Source organism: Canis lupus, chromosome 10 (genome assembly GCF_011100685.1).
Source record: "Canis lupus familiaris isolate Mischka breed German Shepherd chromosome 10, alternate assembly UU_Cfam_GSD_1.0, whole genome shotgun sequence".
NCBI classification, from domain to species: domain Eukaryota; kingdom Metazoa; phylum Chordata; class Mammalia; order Carnivora; family Canidae; genus Canis; species Canis lupus.
The window spans coordinates 1,777,175-1,793,457 of record NC_049231.1 but is presented as its reverse complement, the minus strand read 5'-3'; the positions used below and the strand labels follow the sequence as shown (position 1 = coordinate 1,793,457).

At 38.3% G+C, this 16,283-nt stretch overlaps 1 protein-coding gene across 13 annotated transcripts in view; it reads left to right on the top strand.

Moving 5' to 3' along the window:
- R3HDM2 (R3H domain containing 2) overlaps positions 1-16,283 on the top strand; it is a 165,913-nt gene that overhangs the window by 104,325 nt on the left and 45,305 nt on the right. For all 13 annotated transcript variants that reach the window (XM_038549748.1, XM_038549749.1, XM_038549758.1 and 10 more), the window contains exon 3: positions 15,751-15,955. In XM_038549748.1, coding sequence (XP_038405676.1) covers positions 15,791-15,955 — 165 coding nt within the window. In that variant the 5' untranslated portion in view covers positions 15,751-15,790. The remainder of the gene's footprint in view (positions 1-15,750; positions 15,956-16,283) is intronic.

The following is a 16,283-nucleotide window of genomic DNA, read 5'->3' as shown; positions in this document are numbered from 1 at the left end:
GGTGTACTGGCTGGCTCAGTCAGTTAGAGCATGCCACTCTTAATCTTGGGGTTGTGAGTTTGAGCTCCACTTTGGGTGTAGAGATTAGTTAAAAATGAAATTTTAAAAATTATGATAACTATATATAGTGGAATATTAGATAGCTATTAAAATAACTTAAAAGTAATAATAGAGAAAATGGTTACAGTTGGTTTTGGGGGTGGTCACAGTTTTAGTAGTAAGAGAAATCATAGTATAAAGATGTTCTGTATAAAGTATACTATATAAAAATATTTAGATATGGAAATATATACAATGTGGATATGAATTCCATACAAATATGGAAACAAAATTTAGAAAAATTTATCTGAAAAGTTATTAATAGAACTTATCTCTTAATTATAGATTATGGTTGATTTTTCTTTTCTTTTTGTGTGTTTTCTGTAAGTATAAAGTTTATAATACTTTCTGATCTTAAAATGAGGATGAAAAATATTTAATCCTTACTGTTAGTACCTGAAAGTAAATTTTCAGACTGTGTTAAAGTGAAGATAAATGTGGTAACTTATATAAATTCCTGAGTATAGTGTTTGGAACACAGTAGGTACACAATAAATGAGAGCTGCTATGGCTGTTGTTGGAAATTGAGGAAGATGGCTTCCTTTGACCAGAGCCCAGGGCGGTCATACTAAGAAAATAGCCTATTCATGCAACTTCTTGTGCTTCTGAGGTCAGTAAATATGCTGTGTTTCTATATGTACTGGCCCAGGATCTTAAAAAAAAGGCGGGGAGAGTTGTAGGACTGGAGTAAAATGTTTGGGTTTTCTGTTATGAAGGTATAAAGGAAACTGATGTAAAGAGAAACCTAGGAGTGATTTTTTTTTTCTTTTGGCAGTGATTTCTTTTTTTATTTTTGATATTATTTATGATTCCCATGACAAGTTACATTTTACCTCTTTTCTGGGTTGTCTCCTTAACAACCTTAATATCTCTTTAATTCTTGGGAAATTTGAAACAGTGTAACAGGAAACATTTTTTCTGTTCTAGGAATTTCTGGAACTCTGTCTATTGCTTCTCATGTTAGTCTGCTCTTATGGGTCCGTTGGAACTCAGTGCTGACAAAAGAGATGTAGACTTCCATCTACTTTGGACTTATTTGGGAACTGAGATGTGCATGTAAGAAACTGTATTCAGCATGTAAAAAACATACTGGAAATATACATGTAGGTGGCTATTTTTAGTGGGCATTAGTGTCAGATTTTTTTTATCATTTGAGTGTTCTTCATAAGCTATCCTTATTAATAATAAGTGACTTGTACAAGAAATACATGTTTATTAGTCACAGAAAGAATGATTGTGGTGTCTTGCTGTGGCTTTTGTGTCTGAAACCAGTCTCCTATAATGCACGATAATACAAATGTACTTCATGCTACTGAACTATATACTTAAAAATGAATAAAATGATAATTTTTATGTCGTGTGTATTTAGCACAACTAAAACAAAACAAAAATGAGCCAGATGAAAATGCAGAATTTCCAAGCTAATTTTGACCCTTGACTGTTCAGATTCTACTTCTCAGCGTTCACTTACCACCATATACCACAAGGTGGGGACCAAAGTTGCTTGTTGCATCCGGAGATATTGTATCAGTTATTGGTGAAAAGCATGCCAGGAAAGCAGAATACCTTGTAATATGTTAGGTGGATTTTAGAATGTTAATGAGCACCACTGAGGAGAATGATGGGTTGTTTCAGTCTAGTCTCCTTATCTAGTTTGTAATTATCTTGTTTCCTCTTTGCTTCAAGGAAGTCTATAGCTGAGGGAGAAGGAATGGGGGCATATGGTACGTGAAGAGAAAATGTATTATTTCCTCATTTGGACATGGCAGTTTTTTCCTTTAAGCATAGTGGAGGGTGGTAGGGGCTGGGAATATAGAGAAGAAGACAGACATATAGAATTTGAAGGACTGTATGAGCTGTGATTTGCAAAATATGGAAAATAAGGACTTGAGATCTATAAGTTTTGAGGCTTATTTTAACAGTTCAAAAAAAATTATGTGAAAAGGTTAGCTGTCTTAAGTTAAAGCTTTTAGCTCTCCCTGTGTGTTGTGGCATCAGAATCTTCAATACCATAATTTCAGCTGGGCAGCACTCCTTAATACTAATCCTCAATTTATCTTGGTGTAGGTTTTTCACAGTTCAAGGATCCCTGAATTTCTCTACTGAAATTAAACAAGGGAAAATTTCTGGAGTTTTTGGGATCCCTTATTATTTGCATAGATTCATTGTCATTGCTATTCATTCTTTCTCCCCACTATTCATTTTTAGCGTATCAGAATGGCAGAGTTCTTATTTGTCTGTAGAGACTATTTTTTGACAGTATTTGCAGCAGTTTCTGTGGAAAATGCTTTATTTAAAAAAAAAAAAAGGCAGAAGGAAATCTTGTCTTGTAGCTCTTAGTGATAGAGCCTGTTGCCATGGAGTCCTGGATCAGATTGGCTGACCTGGGGACCAATGAGCAGATAGAACATAAACACATCATCATTTAACCTTGCAGAATTCATGTATTCAATGATATATGACATTAACACCATAACTGTATATAGAGCTGGGAAATAAAATGTTTCAAGAATGGTATAAGGTGTTTTTTTCTTCTCTTTGAAAATTTGCAGCTTAATATAAACACTGTAATGATACATTATATTCTTCATATGATTTGATTGGAAGAAAATATGGTGGGCAACACCTATCACCTATTTGTGAATCAAGCTGCTGCTGAATAATTGAACTTAGGCCAGCTCTAAGTGAAACTCTGGCCTTCTATACCAGAGGAAATTTGTCTTTATATCTTGAGGTGCCTTTATTATTTTTAGCTTTAAAAGCTGAGTCCGAAATTGACAACTTTTTTCTTACTTGCTTTTTCCTTGTTCTCTTCTGCTCTGATACGGTAACATGGTAGATCCCTATCAGTGTTATATTGGCACTCTATTTGTGCAGAATTAGAGAATTAGCTGGGAGTTGCTTCTGTGTTTTCCATCTTCACTTTCCTAGCTTGATTGACGTAGGTCTGGGAGATTTCACTCAGCTCAATGTTATATAGTTCCTTGTTATAGTAGATCATGGCATGTATTTTCTCCTGTACCTATTGCTTTGGAGAATGAGAGTGAGTCATTCATACCAAGAAAATTCCCCCTCTAGATCTTATAAATGAAAGAAGAATACTGTGTTCCTCTTCTTACATTTTACATCAAAGATAATTGAGAAAGTATGGTAGGTCTTGTTCTCCTCTCCTGTAGTGCTTCCATACTTGACTATTTACAGATTTAAAGGACTGAAAGAGACCTAAAGAGGTCCATGAATTTGTTCTCCTCTTTTGAGGTATTTGCATCTCTTTGAATGATATGTGAACTTTTCATTATACTGTTGCTTTCTGTGTCAGAGGAAGAAAACAAACTTCAGATTTATCTGTTACGCAAAGAAAAGCAAAAAGTTTGTTTGGTGTCTAATTAAATAACTTTTTGTTGAGGAGACCTTAGGGGAGTCGGATAAGAAGTATTTGGGGTTTTGTAATTTTAGGTTTTTAAAAATATTTTATTTATTTATTCATGAAAGACACAGAGAGAGAGGCAGAGGGAGAAGCAGGCTCCATGCAGGGAGCCTGACGTGGGACTCGATCCCGGGTCTCCAGGACCACGCCGTGGGCTGAAGGTGGCACCAAACCGCTGAGCCACTTGGGCTGCCCTGTAATTTTAGTTATTGTGACCAGAGAAAGGCTCACTGAGATGGCATTTCAGTAAAGACCTGAAGAGACTAAGCAAGCAATGCTGTTATCTGGAAAACGATCACTCCAGGCTGAAGGAACGAACAGCAAAAATAATCAGTAAAGTGGGATTAGGGCATAGGGAGGAGCTAGTATGGCTGGACCTGCAAAAGTGGGGTTCAGGGTCAGGCAGTAGTAAGGATGGGGTCAGAGGGCCAACTGGTAGTAGATTATTTAAGTTTTGTAGGTCATTTTAAGAACTTTGGCTTTTGCTCTGAGTGAGATGGGGAGCCGTTGGATGGTTTTAAGCAAAGGTGTAACATGATCTGAAATGTTTTTTCACAATCACTCTGGCTGCTGCGTTTAGAAAATACTGTAGGGGAGCAAGATTGGAAGTAAGAGACCAGTTAGAAAATTATTATAATCATTCCACTGAGAAAGATGGCAGCTTGGACCAGCGTGGTAGCAGCAGACGTGTGAGAAGTGATCAGATTTTGGATGTACTTTGAAATTAGAGTCCGTGAGATTTGCTCTCTGATCACTTTGATCTTCAGTTCATTCTTCCATAAAAAAGGAACAATAATACCTGCTTGTAAAGTGTCTAGCTCTGTGCACACAACAGAGTGCTGAGTGATAAGCATTCCAGAAGAGAGGGCTCCTAAGGGTCTGTGTCATCCAACATTGGGTACATCTGACCAGCCATCATGGGTCACAGTCTGCAGAGCTGGCCACCCTTCAGTGATTGATGTGTTGCTTTGGGCCTACACCTGCAGCTATATCAAAACATTGGAATTCTTTCTTTTGGAAGAGCATTTACCTAAATTGACTTTAAAAAAAAAAAAAAACACACACACAGTTCTTAACATATCAAAGTACCAAGGAAAATACGAAGCCAACAGAAACGGGTAAATAAAATTTTCCTTCTTTTTTTTTTGCAGTCTTTTACTGTCTACTTAACATTAAAATAGATAAGAATCTCCTCTATACAGGATAACATGGCTTCTGTACTGATTGGGAAAAGAATGTATCCAAGATGCCAATTCTGAGTGGAAATATGTTCATTTGTATGAGAAAAAAGTACCAGTGAACAGCAAGGGAAAGAGGTCTCTCAGTTATCGTTCCCTCCCTTCTTTAATGTGGAATAACATTTGCTGAGCATCTGTGTGTGCAGGAACATCGCATTTGTTATCTCACATGTTTTTTCAATGGCTTTGTGAGGTACGTATCATGCTAATCTTACGAATGAGGAGGCTGAGGCTCAGTAGCGTGATTACTAAGTTGTGGAAACAGGACTCTCGTAGCCAAATTCATGTCAAACTATAAAGTTCATAGATTTATCCACTACAGCATGCTTGCTCCATTCTACACTCTGGAGATTGAATGATCTTTATTTTGATGGGCGCTGCCCCTAACTCACCCTATTATTTTCAGCCTTTTCCTTGCAGCAGGAAGGAATTAGTATTAAAGCACAAGGGTGATGCTCTTATATTCTTCATAAAATGCCAACTTTTGGAGTCTCTGGCTGGCTCAGTTAGTAGAGCATGCGACCCTTCACATTGGGGTTATGAGTTCAAGCCCTATGTTGGCTGTAGAGATTACTTAAAAATAGAATTTTTTTTTTAAATGGCCAACTTTTTCTAATTTTACTTCTTCCCTTCCAAGTACATGTAAGCTTCAGAGTGTTGCTGCAGGATTCTTGCTTTTAGAAATTGAGGAATTACTGTTTTTATCAGAATTACTTTGTGTGTTGTGTGCACATGCACATACCTAAATATATCTTTAATAAGAGTAAAGTGTATTTTTCTCACAATCAGGAAATCTAGAGATAGTCCAGTTTGGGAATATTCTAGTCAAAGATCCGGATTTCTTTTGTCTGTTGCCTCATGATCTATAGTTTTCAATCCTAGTATCATCTCACAGTCCCAGATGGGGACTTAAATGCCTCTACATTTAAGCCAGCAGGAATTAAGAATAAATAAAGAAGGGCTACCCTCTTCCTCTAAGGCTACTTCATAGAAGTTGTATTTACTACTTGGATTAATTTCGTACAGTTACCATAACAAATTACCACAGACTGGATGGCTTAAACAACTGAAATCTATTTTCTCAGTTCTAGAGGCTAGATATCCACAATCAAGGTATTGGTAGATTTGATTTCTCCAGAAGTCTCTCTCCTAGGCTTGCAAGTGGCCACCTTCTTATATCATCACGGTTTTTCCTCTGCCCATGTATCTCTGATGTCTCTTCGTGTGTCTAAATGTCCTCTTCTTCTTTTTTTAAAATATTTTATTTATTTATTTGACAGAGAGCATAAGCATTGGGAGCCGCAGGCAGAGAGAGAGGGAGAAGCAGACTCCCCACAGAGCAGGGGAGCCCAATGTGGGGCTCAATCCCAGGACACTGGGATCATAACCTGAGCCGAAGACAGATGTTTAACAACTGAGCTACCCAGGTGCCCCTAAATTTCCTCTTCTTATAAAGCTATCGGTCAAATTAGATTACCCCCCACACCCTCATTTTAATTTAATCACCTCCTTAAAGACCCCCATCTCCAAATACATTCACATTCTGAGATATGACGGGTTAGGACTTCAGCTTACAAATTTGAAGGGGGACACAGTTGAATTCATAACACTACTTATGTCTCATGGACTAGAACTTAGTCACTTGATCATATTTAGCTACACTGGAGGTTGGAATATGTGTAGCTTTTTTCCAGGCAGCCATGTACCCAACTAAAAACCAGTAAATTTTTAAAAAGATTTTATTTATTTAATTGAGAGAGAGAGAGAATGCGCGTGTGTGAGCCGTGGGTAGAGGGAGAGGGAGGAGCAGGCTCCCTATTGAGCAGGGAGTCCACAAGGGCTCAATCCCAGGACCCTGGGATTATGACCTGAGCCAAAGGCAGATGCTTAAATAACTGAGCCACCCGGGCGCCCCCTAAAAACCAGTAGTCCTATTAAGGAAGAAGTAATTGGGGATGCCTGGATGGCTCAGTGGTTGAGCATCTATCTGCCTTCCGCTCAGGGCATGATCCCAGTCCAGGGATCGAGTCTCGCATTGGGCTCCCTGCAAGGAGCCTGCTTTTCCCTCTGTTTATGTCTCTGCCTGTCTTCTCTGTGTCTCTCATGAATAAATAAAATAAAAAAGGAAGAGGTAATTGGATATCGTGGAGTAAATAACAGACTCTCCTTTGCAGCAGAAGCTTAAACAATAATGATTCTTAACGGTTTCCAGTTCCTTCATATGAAATTAGATTGTTCTTTTTTCATTTCCCTGGCCAATCTCACATTTCATTTTATATTTTGAAATATTCTTTTAATACTGTATTGTTGGCTTAGGTGTCCTCCCTACCTAACAAGCGGTGGCATTGATGTTTAAGGGCATCACAGTAGGGCAAGATAGACTTACCTGCATGCCATTTAAGTTAGTAATAGAAGGCATCCTGAGATGCTATGAACAGTAGGTAAGTTGTGATTTTTTTATTTTCTTTGCCAGAATGTCTTTTCTGGATTCAGTTAGGAGCACTTTTGCCAGGGCGTGGGAGAAGACAGTGTGAACTTTCAAGGTCCTTTCCATCCCTAAGATTCTGTGATATTTTCTACATAGTGGCATTACTGTGATAACACTAAAGAAAATGGAAGCAGCAGAAGGAAAGGCACCCACCCACTGCTGCTCTTTGCTTGAAAGAGGAGGAAATTTGGTTTGTTCTGTTTTGCTCACAAAAGTAAAATGGGCATTTTTGGCCAAGAATGTAGAGAAGCTGAGAGAAACTATAATGAAGCCCAACGTTTCAGTCCATTGATCAAAAGCACCTGTAGTTCTCATTTCAGGGCAAGTACAAGCATAACAGATATTAAACAAAGAAAGAGGGTACATGTCCAGCACATTTAGTCTTGTTTCTCTCTTTACCTTGCCTAAGGAATTGCTCTGGACATCAGTCAACTCCTGTGGCCTTCCTTATACACCAATGAATCCTTTTGACTTTGTAGAGCAGAATGGTTTTCTTAATACTTCCCTGATTTTGAAAATTGATACAATTGTTGTTATTGTTATTTTTATTGGCCTAGTATTAGTGAAACCTATGACAATTGATTCTTGAAGTCCTTAAAGGACTTAGTGACTCACATAACTTACACATTCTATAAGTACTTTACTCTCTATTCCCCCATATTCTGCTTTCTCTCTTTGAAGAAAATGGAGTATTGGACCCATATCTCTTATTTATAACTCAATAGGGTCTCCTGTCCCATCTGCCCAGGGCTGTTGAGCCTTTTACCTCTTCAGGCATGCAGTTATTGGTTTTTGTCCTTTTAGAATGGTAGTGGGAAGAACGTGGGATTTTGCAATCAAGAAGACCTGAGTTTGAATTCTGCCTCCTTATACATATTGTATGGCCCTGAGCAATTCACTTAATATTTCTTACTGTTGGTTATTTTATTCAAAAATGGAAATAATATTTTATATCTTGAGAAGATCAAATAAGATACTCTCTGTAAACTATGAAAAATTTAAAGTTGTGAGGGGTGACCCAGATTAAGGAGAAAGATGGGAGAATTTAGAAACCTAATTTTTGAACCCCAAAATTTGTGCCCCACCAACACTCTCTAAAGAAAGGCCTCAGGTTTAGGCCCCTCTCATCCCACACTTCATGCCCCAGAACACTCTTGAAAGTCCACCTTGGGACATGTACAACTTTGGCTTTGGGATCAGACACAGCAGGTTGGAATCTTGCCCTTGCCCCTCATGTATTAACTTGGGAAAGTTATTTAATTCCTCCGAGCTTTAGTTTCTTCATTTGAAAAATGAATTTTGTTTGGATTAAATAAAGTAATGTGTAGGAACAATAAATCGGAGTCAAAGAAAGAATGTAGACTGGAATCAGACAACACCGGAGTTCTGGTCTGGTTCTGTTATTCAGTGGTGATAAAGGTGATTAACTACTCTTGGTGGATGTGAGTTGAAGTGCAGAAAGTACCAGGTTCATAATTGTCCTTAGTAAACATTAGTGCTTTTTCCTTTTCTCCTAACTCCGGTTAAAGAATGTAAAAATAGCCTTACCATGCATGAGCACAGACTTGTTTTATTTTGTTTTTACCCTGCCATTTTAACTGTAAGGATGTTTTTGTCTCCATTGTCTTGGCTCCTAAAAGCATTATGTGTGTGTTTGTCTGTATGTCTTTAAATAACAGACAATAAAATACACATCTGAAGCATTCAGTTAATAAGTTTTGACAGTCGCATATACCCATGTAAACACAACCCCAAACAAGATAGAATATTTCCATCACTCTTGAAGGATCCCTTATACCAATATTTTACCACCAAATCCTAAGCAAGTGCTTCCTGATTTTGAATCATTGTAGTTAAGTTTTGCCTGTCCTTTAACTTCATATAAGTAGAATTATGTATTTTTAAGGTAGTTCTGCTTTCTTTTACTTACCATAATAGTTTTGAGATCCATCCATGTTTTTGTGTATTTCAATACATATCCAACAAAGTCTCCTAGTCTCACTACTAATGATTAAATCACTTGTCCCTTCCCAAACCAGTCACAAAAAGGAAACAGTTGCCATAATTGGTATACCTAATTAAGGTCCACCTCCTAGGGCTCAGGAAGAGGATCACGTTCCCTGATCATGTGTCTTCAGAAGAAGGCAAACACCAAAAGTTCATTCTTCCCCCCACCCAACCCCCCCGTAGCACCTTATTCTATGACCGTACAGCAATTTGTTGAGCTATTTTTCTGAGCCCCTAGATTTTTAACAGTTTTAAAAATATGAGTATCAAAGGGGAATAATTTACTCGATATACAAATTGGCAGAGGACTGATGAGTTTACAAGAATTTTGCCAAAGGGTAGGTCAGAATTTTTATTTTTTATTTTTATTTTTTAAAAGATTTTATTTATTTATTCATGAAAGACAGAGAGGGAGAGAGAGAGAGAGGCAGAGACACAGGCAGAGGGAGAAGCAGGCTCCATGCCAGGAGCCCAATGTGGGACTTCATCCTGGGACCCAGGGTCACGCCCTGAGCCAAAGGCAGATGCCTAACCGCTGAGCCACCCAGGTGTCTCTAGGTCAGAATTTTTAGCCTGTAGCTCTTGTCTTCTTGCTTACATTTTTTCTGCTTGGCCATGGATTAAAAGGGAGAAAATACCCTTCTGCCTCTGAGTGTCCCCTATATAATATATTCTTTTTGGCCTAATGCCTAGAATGTTGTTTGTGAGTTGATGGAAGGATATATAATTTCACTGTACTCTGGAAGGTACTTACCTTGGCAGTCAAAAAATTTATGGGGAATATGCAGTATTCTCCCAGAAAAAAAATTGCCAAATCTTGGCTCCTAATCATCTTCCCCTGTATCATCCTATTTCCTCATTCCCTCTTCTTGCCCCCCACTGTGACAGTCTCCTCTGTGCAGCTTTGAGCCACTGAGTGTCCTCAGGAGACATTCTGCCTTAAAGTTGTGCTGTTTGCTTCGATGAAATGTACAATGTACACAAATAGGTTGTAGGGAAGCACATATCTTGGCTCTCCTGGGACATTAATGTCTTTATTCTAGTCGAGTTACATATGAAATAGTTCCTTTCTTCTTCTGATTGCCCCAAGCCCGTCATTTCCTCTCTATACCAAATAAACCAGGAAGAGTGGAAATTACTTCTCTGCTTTTAGCCCTTTTCTACTAGCTTTATTCTTGCTCCTTGAGACTTTGTTGTTGTTGTTGTTGTTAAATTGTCTTTGTCTTGTCCCTCATCTGGAACATTTGCTTTTTGCATTGAAAAATTTGTTTCCAGGAATCTTTTGCCCCAAGAGAAAGGAAAGACTTCTACATAGAAATGCAGGACTGGAAATGCATGACTTCTACATAGAAATGCAGGACTGGAAATGGCCATAGTTAAAGGCCATAGTTAAAGGCAAAAGAGAGCTTCAGCTCAAGAAATATGATTTTGAGCTCAGTATATGTTCCAGTGGATCTTGACTCTGAATAGTAACACTCTACTTTTCATAACTAACCATTGTTAACATGAGGATAGCTTCTTTTATCCTAGAAGCAAAATGGCAAGGGAGCAAAACCATGTGATTTGAAGACCTGACTTAAGCTGGGAGTGTTTAGAGAAAGAAGTAAGATACAGTTGTCTCCTGTAAGGGGCTGACATGGAAGTGAGATTAAGCTTATTCTTTATGAGTTATACAGAGAACTAAACTGGGGCCAGTGGCAGGAAATAACAGGAAGGTAAATTTTGCCTCTTTATAATTTCCCACCAAAGAAAGTTTGTATCTGGAGAAGACTTCCCCTTCTCTAGAAGTATGCAAACAGGGTCAGAACAACCATTCTTCAGAGTTATTGATGATTTCAAGAACCTGAATGAGGAGGACTGTGGATATAGAAGGATGAAGCTAAATGAGAAAGCTTCTGAGCCCCTTTCCAATTATGAGAGTCCATGATTCTTTTGTATCTTTGGTAGACTTTCCATTTTCTGCCTAGTCTTTGAACATCTGTCTCCTTAGTTAGTGGAAGTATTGCATAAATGTTAACAAAGCAAGTGCTAGAGCCATATTTCCTGGTTTTGAGTCCTGCTCTACCATGTAGCAGTGGTATGACCTTTACTTTACTTCTCTGTACCCCTGTTTACTTATCTATAAAATAGTGATGATAATAAAATTTGTATCAAATACGATTGATGTAAGATTAAATGAGATACATAAAACACTTTAGGATAGTGCCTAACATAGTGTGAGTACTCCAAAAATTTTACCTGATGATTATCGCATCTCTCTCTGTGTCAGTTATTTCTACTTATAAAGCTATGCCTGTCTGTCTGGTCCAGATAGTGCCACTTTTCACATACCCTTTCTGATTATCTCGATGCTTTTGGCTAAAAGAAATAGTAAACTCAACTCAGAATAGCTTAAATGATGATAAGATTTATGACCTCACATATCAAGCACAGCTTGATCCTAACAGCTAGGATCCTCCTAGCTCTTCCACCATCCTCCATGAGTTGATAGAATATTGCAGTCCAGGCATCATCTGCACGGAAGACTCCCTTCAGCAAAAGATGATAACCATTTTTTTCTCTAGTGGCTTTTTTTGTTTTTTGTTTTTTTTTTTTAATAGAATGGATACCCTTTCTTTGAAGCCACTCCCTGGTAAAGTCCTCTCATTGTGAAGTCCTCATATTTCACTGGTGATGATTGAGTCACTTGTCCCCAAACCAGACACAAGAAGGAAACGAACTACCACCATTTATTTAGCTAATTAAGATCCACCTTCTGGGATTCAGGGATAGGATCACTTTCCCTAATCATATGTCGTTACAGGAAGGCAAACACCAAAAGAAAATCTGGGCTAGACTGGTATGTGTGTAAGAAAAGGTATGCTAGGGTACCTTTTCCTCTGCTCCCACATTTTCCTGGGAGTAAGAATTAGTTTATTTTATACAGCTCTTTAAGAAGCCGGTAGTCTCTTAAAGAGGAACTTTAAGAAATGGAAATGGCTTTCAAAATTCTTAAAAGGGAATGCATCATTAATCACTGTTTCATGAGTGTTTCTAAGAATCTAAAGCTCAAGTTTTTCTGTTTCCCAGTGAATGAAGGAAACCTCATGTAGCTCCTTAAAACTGCAGTTGGAATATGTGACAATATTCCACAGGTGGCTATTATGAAAAACCTTTTTTTGTTTGATTTTTCCCTTAGTGCTTTGGCTAGAAACAGTGTTCAGACACTATATAGTTAGTCTAGGTATCCAGATAGTTGACCCTTTTCTGAGTTAGATGTATAGAGGAACTGCAAAGTTATCATTCTGATTTGAAGGAATATACCTATTTGGTAATTGAGACCTGGAAGAAGAAACACCCAGCTGCTTTATATTTTTCCATATCACCCTCCCCCCCTTTTAAAAAAAGATTTTATTTATTTATTCATGAGAGACAGAGGCAGAGACACAGGCAGAGGGAGAAGCAGGCTCCATGCAGGGAACCCGATGTGGAACTTGATCCTGGGACTCCAGGATCACATCCTGAGCAGAAGGCAGACACTTAACCTCTGAGCCACCCAGGGATCCCACTCTCCCCCCCCTTTTTTTTTAATGAGATATAGTTAACTATAGCTCTGTGTAAGTTTAAGGTGTATTACCTAATCACATACATGCATACTGAAAATGATTACCACAGTAAGTTTAGTTAACATTTATATAGCTAAAAAGAAAAAGGTTTTCCTTGTGATTAGAACTTTTAGGATCTACTCTCTTAGCAACTTTCAGATATACCATACAGCAGTATTATTAACTGTAGTCATTGTGTTATACATTGTATCCCCAGTACTCACTTGTCTTCTAACTAGAAGCTGGTATCTTTTGACCACCTTTACCCAGTTTCCCCATTCTCCAACCCTCACAATTCTCTTTCTGACAGAGAAATATGTTTGAGGCTATTTAAGCCTGAAAAAGAAAAATACTGAAGGTCTATTATGTGGTAAAAGAAGTAAGCTTAATTTCTTATGACTTGAAAACAGATTTAGCATCAAGATTGAAACAGTGCATAGCTTATTATAGGGAGCAACTCTGTAACAGTTAAGACTATTTAAGAAATAGTGAGATGATCCCTTGCCAGGAGTTTTCTAGGAGAGGCATTCAGGCCCCTCTCAGGAATTTACAGAAAGGAGTCCTAATGTGGGGAGACCGTTGGAGCAGGGGGAGGTGGTGGATTGCATGAAGGCACATTTTAAGAACCCTTCCAATTCTGATCTCTTGGTATTTCCCAGCTAAGAGATACGGACAAGGCATGTGCTGAGTTTTATTATACTCCAAGCTGAAGAGAATGGGTGCTTGATTTACCCATGGGAGAAAAAATAAATAATATGTATATATGCAGTCTCCCATGTACAGCTTTATGATTCATAAAGCTCCATAGGTTATAACTCTTTTTATTGAATCCTCTAGGTACTACTAGATCCAGTTAATCAAGAAATAGAATATCAGCCATTTTCTCGTGTAGTCATTTTCTTCCAGTATTTGTCATCTTAAATTTAATTGTATGACTATGGTTGTATGAATGACTCTGGCCTTTTAAAGGGCCGTTATCTAGCCCTATGCAAACTAAGTCTCTAAGCAGCTGTGCAAGAGTCACCACAAGGTGAACAAAGCAATAATCTTATAGACTAATTTATGCCAGGATGAGATTACCTGTGCTTCTTAAGGAGGCTTCAGGCTCTTATCATTTAAACTCATTTGAAGGAGGAAAGAATAGATGATGTGACAGGTTTTTTTGAATCATTGCTATTTGTTTTTTTGGCTCAGTTTCTAGGGCCACATGAAATAGATATAATGTCTGGGAGGGTTTCTAGTCTTATCTTTTTAAAGTAGGAAAAGAGAAAAGAGAAGTATTCAGGATTGAAGGACAATCTGTAACCTATGTAAGGAGAAACGTCTATAAACTTCTGTTTCTGAGTGTGTGCATGGATTTCCTGTGTTCACTTCATTACAGGATTTCCCAGGTAGCCATAGTAAGTGATCAAGAGCTGGCTACTCCTACAGTACAGAAGCTCTGCAACATTGGCAGGCAGTAGAGTGACTGAACCCAAATAGTGAATAACAAAACAAAGATTCTCTCTTCCTTCAGAGAGAGACCCAATCTTTCTGAAGCATAGCTTACTCTACCAAGTTCTCTTACTTTTTCAGTTTGCTTAAGATAAAGGAAACAAGAGTCTATAACCATCATCTGATTTTGCTGCCTTTTGGTGGCGGAGACACTTGAAGTTGGTAACGTTGTGGTTTGTGGTAGCTGTGGCAGTTCTCCTTTGGGAAAGGAGAGTGGTTGTCTCTGGTAGTGAATAGAGCTTTATAATACGTTTTTCTTCTTTCTGGGAAGAGTCTAGTGCTCAAGCTGAAAATGTTAGCAAATTTCTGTAGGGAACAGGAGGGCAAATAAAGTACTAGGTGGACTCATACTAACTGCTTTAGAACTGGAGCTGGTGAATCTCCAGAATTATGCCCAGGAAAAGAATCCAGATAATGTATGGTATAAAATTCTAGTGAATGCAACCTAATCTGTAATGACAGAAAGCAGATCAGTAGTAGGCTGGGGATGGAGAGGGAAGGAAGAGCTTACAAAAGAGCAGGAGGAAACTTTTGAGGTGATGAATGTACTCACTATCTTGATTGTGATGATGGTTTCACAACTATATGTGTATTTCATAATTCATCTAATTGTATATTTTAAATATATGCAATTTATTGTATATAAGTTTTACCCCAGTAAACCTTTTAGTATTTTTTTATTTTTTTTAAATATTTTATTTGCGGGGGGAGGTACCTGGGTGATTCAGTTGGTTGGGCCTCTGCCTTTGGCTCTCAGGTCATGATCCTGGAGTCCTGGGATCAAGTCCCACTTTGGCCTCCCCGCTCAGTGGGGAATCTGCTTCTACTTCTAACCCTCTCCCCTCTCATGCTCTCTCACTCTCTCTCAAATAAGTAAATAAAATCTTTTCTTTTTAATTTTTATTTATTTATGATAGTCACAGAGAGAGAGAGAGTGAGAGAGAGAGGCAGAGACACAGGCAGAGAGAGAAGCAGGCTCCATGCACCGGGAGCACGACATGGGATTTGATCCCGGGTCTCCAGGATCGCACCCTGGGCCAAAGGCAGGCGCCAAACCGCTGCGCCATCCAGGGATCCCAAGTAAATAAAATCTTAAAAAAAAAAAAAAGAAATTTAAAAATATTTTATTTTTAAGTAATCTCTACACCCAACATGGGGCTTGAACTCCCAATCCCAGGATCAAGAGACGTGCACTCCACCGACTGAACCAGCCAGGCGCCCCTACCTCAATAAAGCTTAAAAAAATAAATAAATAAAAAGGAAAGAAAGAAATTAATCCTGGGTCAGCATTTATCCAAGGACCCTTCTCTGGTTACAGGGTAGCTGCTGCAGACTAGATGTGAAATGCAAGTCTTGTGTGTATGTGAAGTATGGATAAATACCTCCTGTTTAATGCATTTGATGTTTCCTTAGGAGTCCATAGAGGCTACTGTACTGTATTATATTGAAGAAGATGTCTAACAGTAACACTACTCAAGAGACCCTGGAAATAATGAAAGAATCAGAAAAAAAACTGGTGGAAGAATCTGTAAACAAAAACAAGTTTATTTCTAAGACCCCAAGTAAGGAAGAAACTGAGAAAGAGAGCGAAGATACTGTTTTGCGTCAAGAGACACAGGTAAGGATTAGAAGTGCATCATATGTACACTCATTAGACCTGAATAGAAACATCATCTTAATTGGCATTGGGAGTCTGTAAGAAGCCAGTCGCTTGATTCACCCCAAAAACCCAATTTTCAGCTTTCGAGAACTGTCTCCTTTTTGTCAGAGTCCACAGTGAAGCCTAGAAGACTGTAATTTCCTAATCCACTCGGACCTGAATTACACTGGTTCTTGCTACATTTTGGTAATTTTTAACTATCAAAAATTGAACTGTATACAAACACATATTTAACAAGTCATAATATAGCTCATACAATAAACTCATAAAACTATAGCTGCCTGGC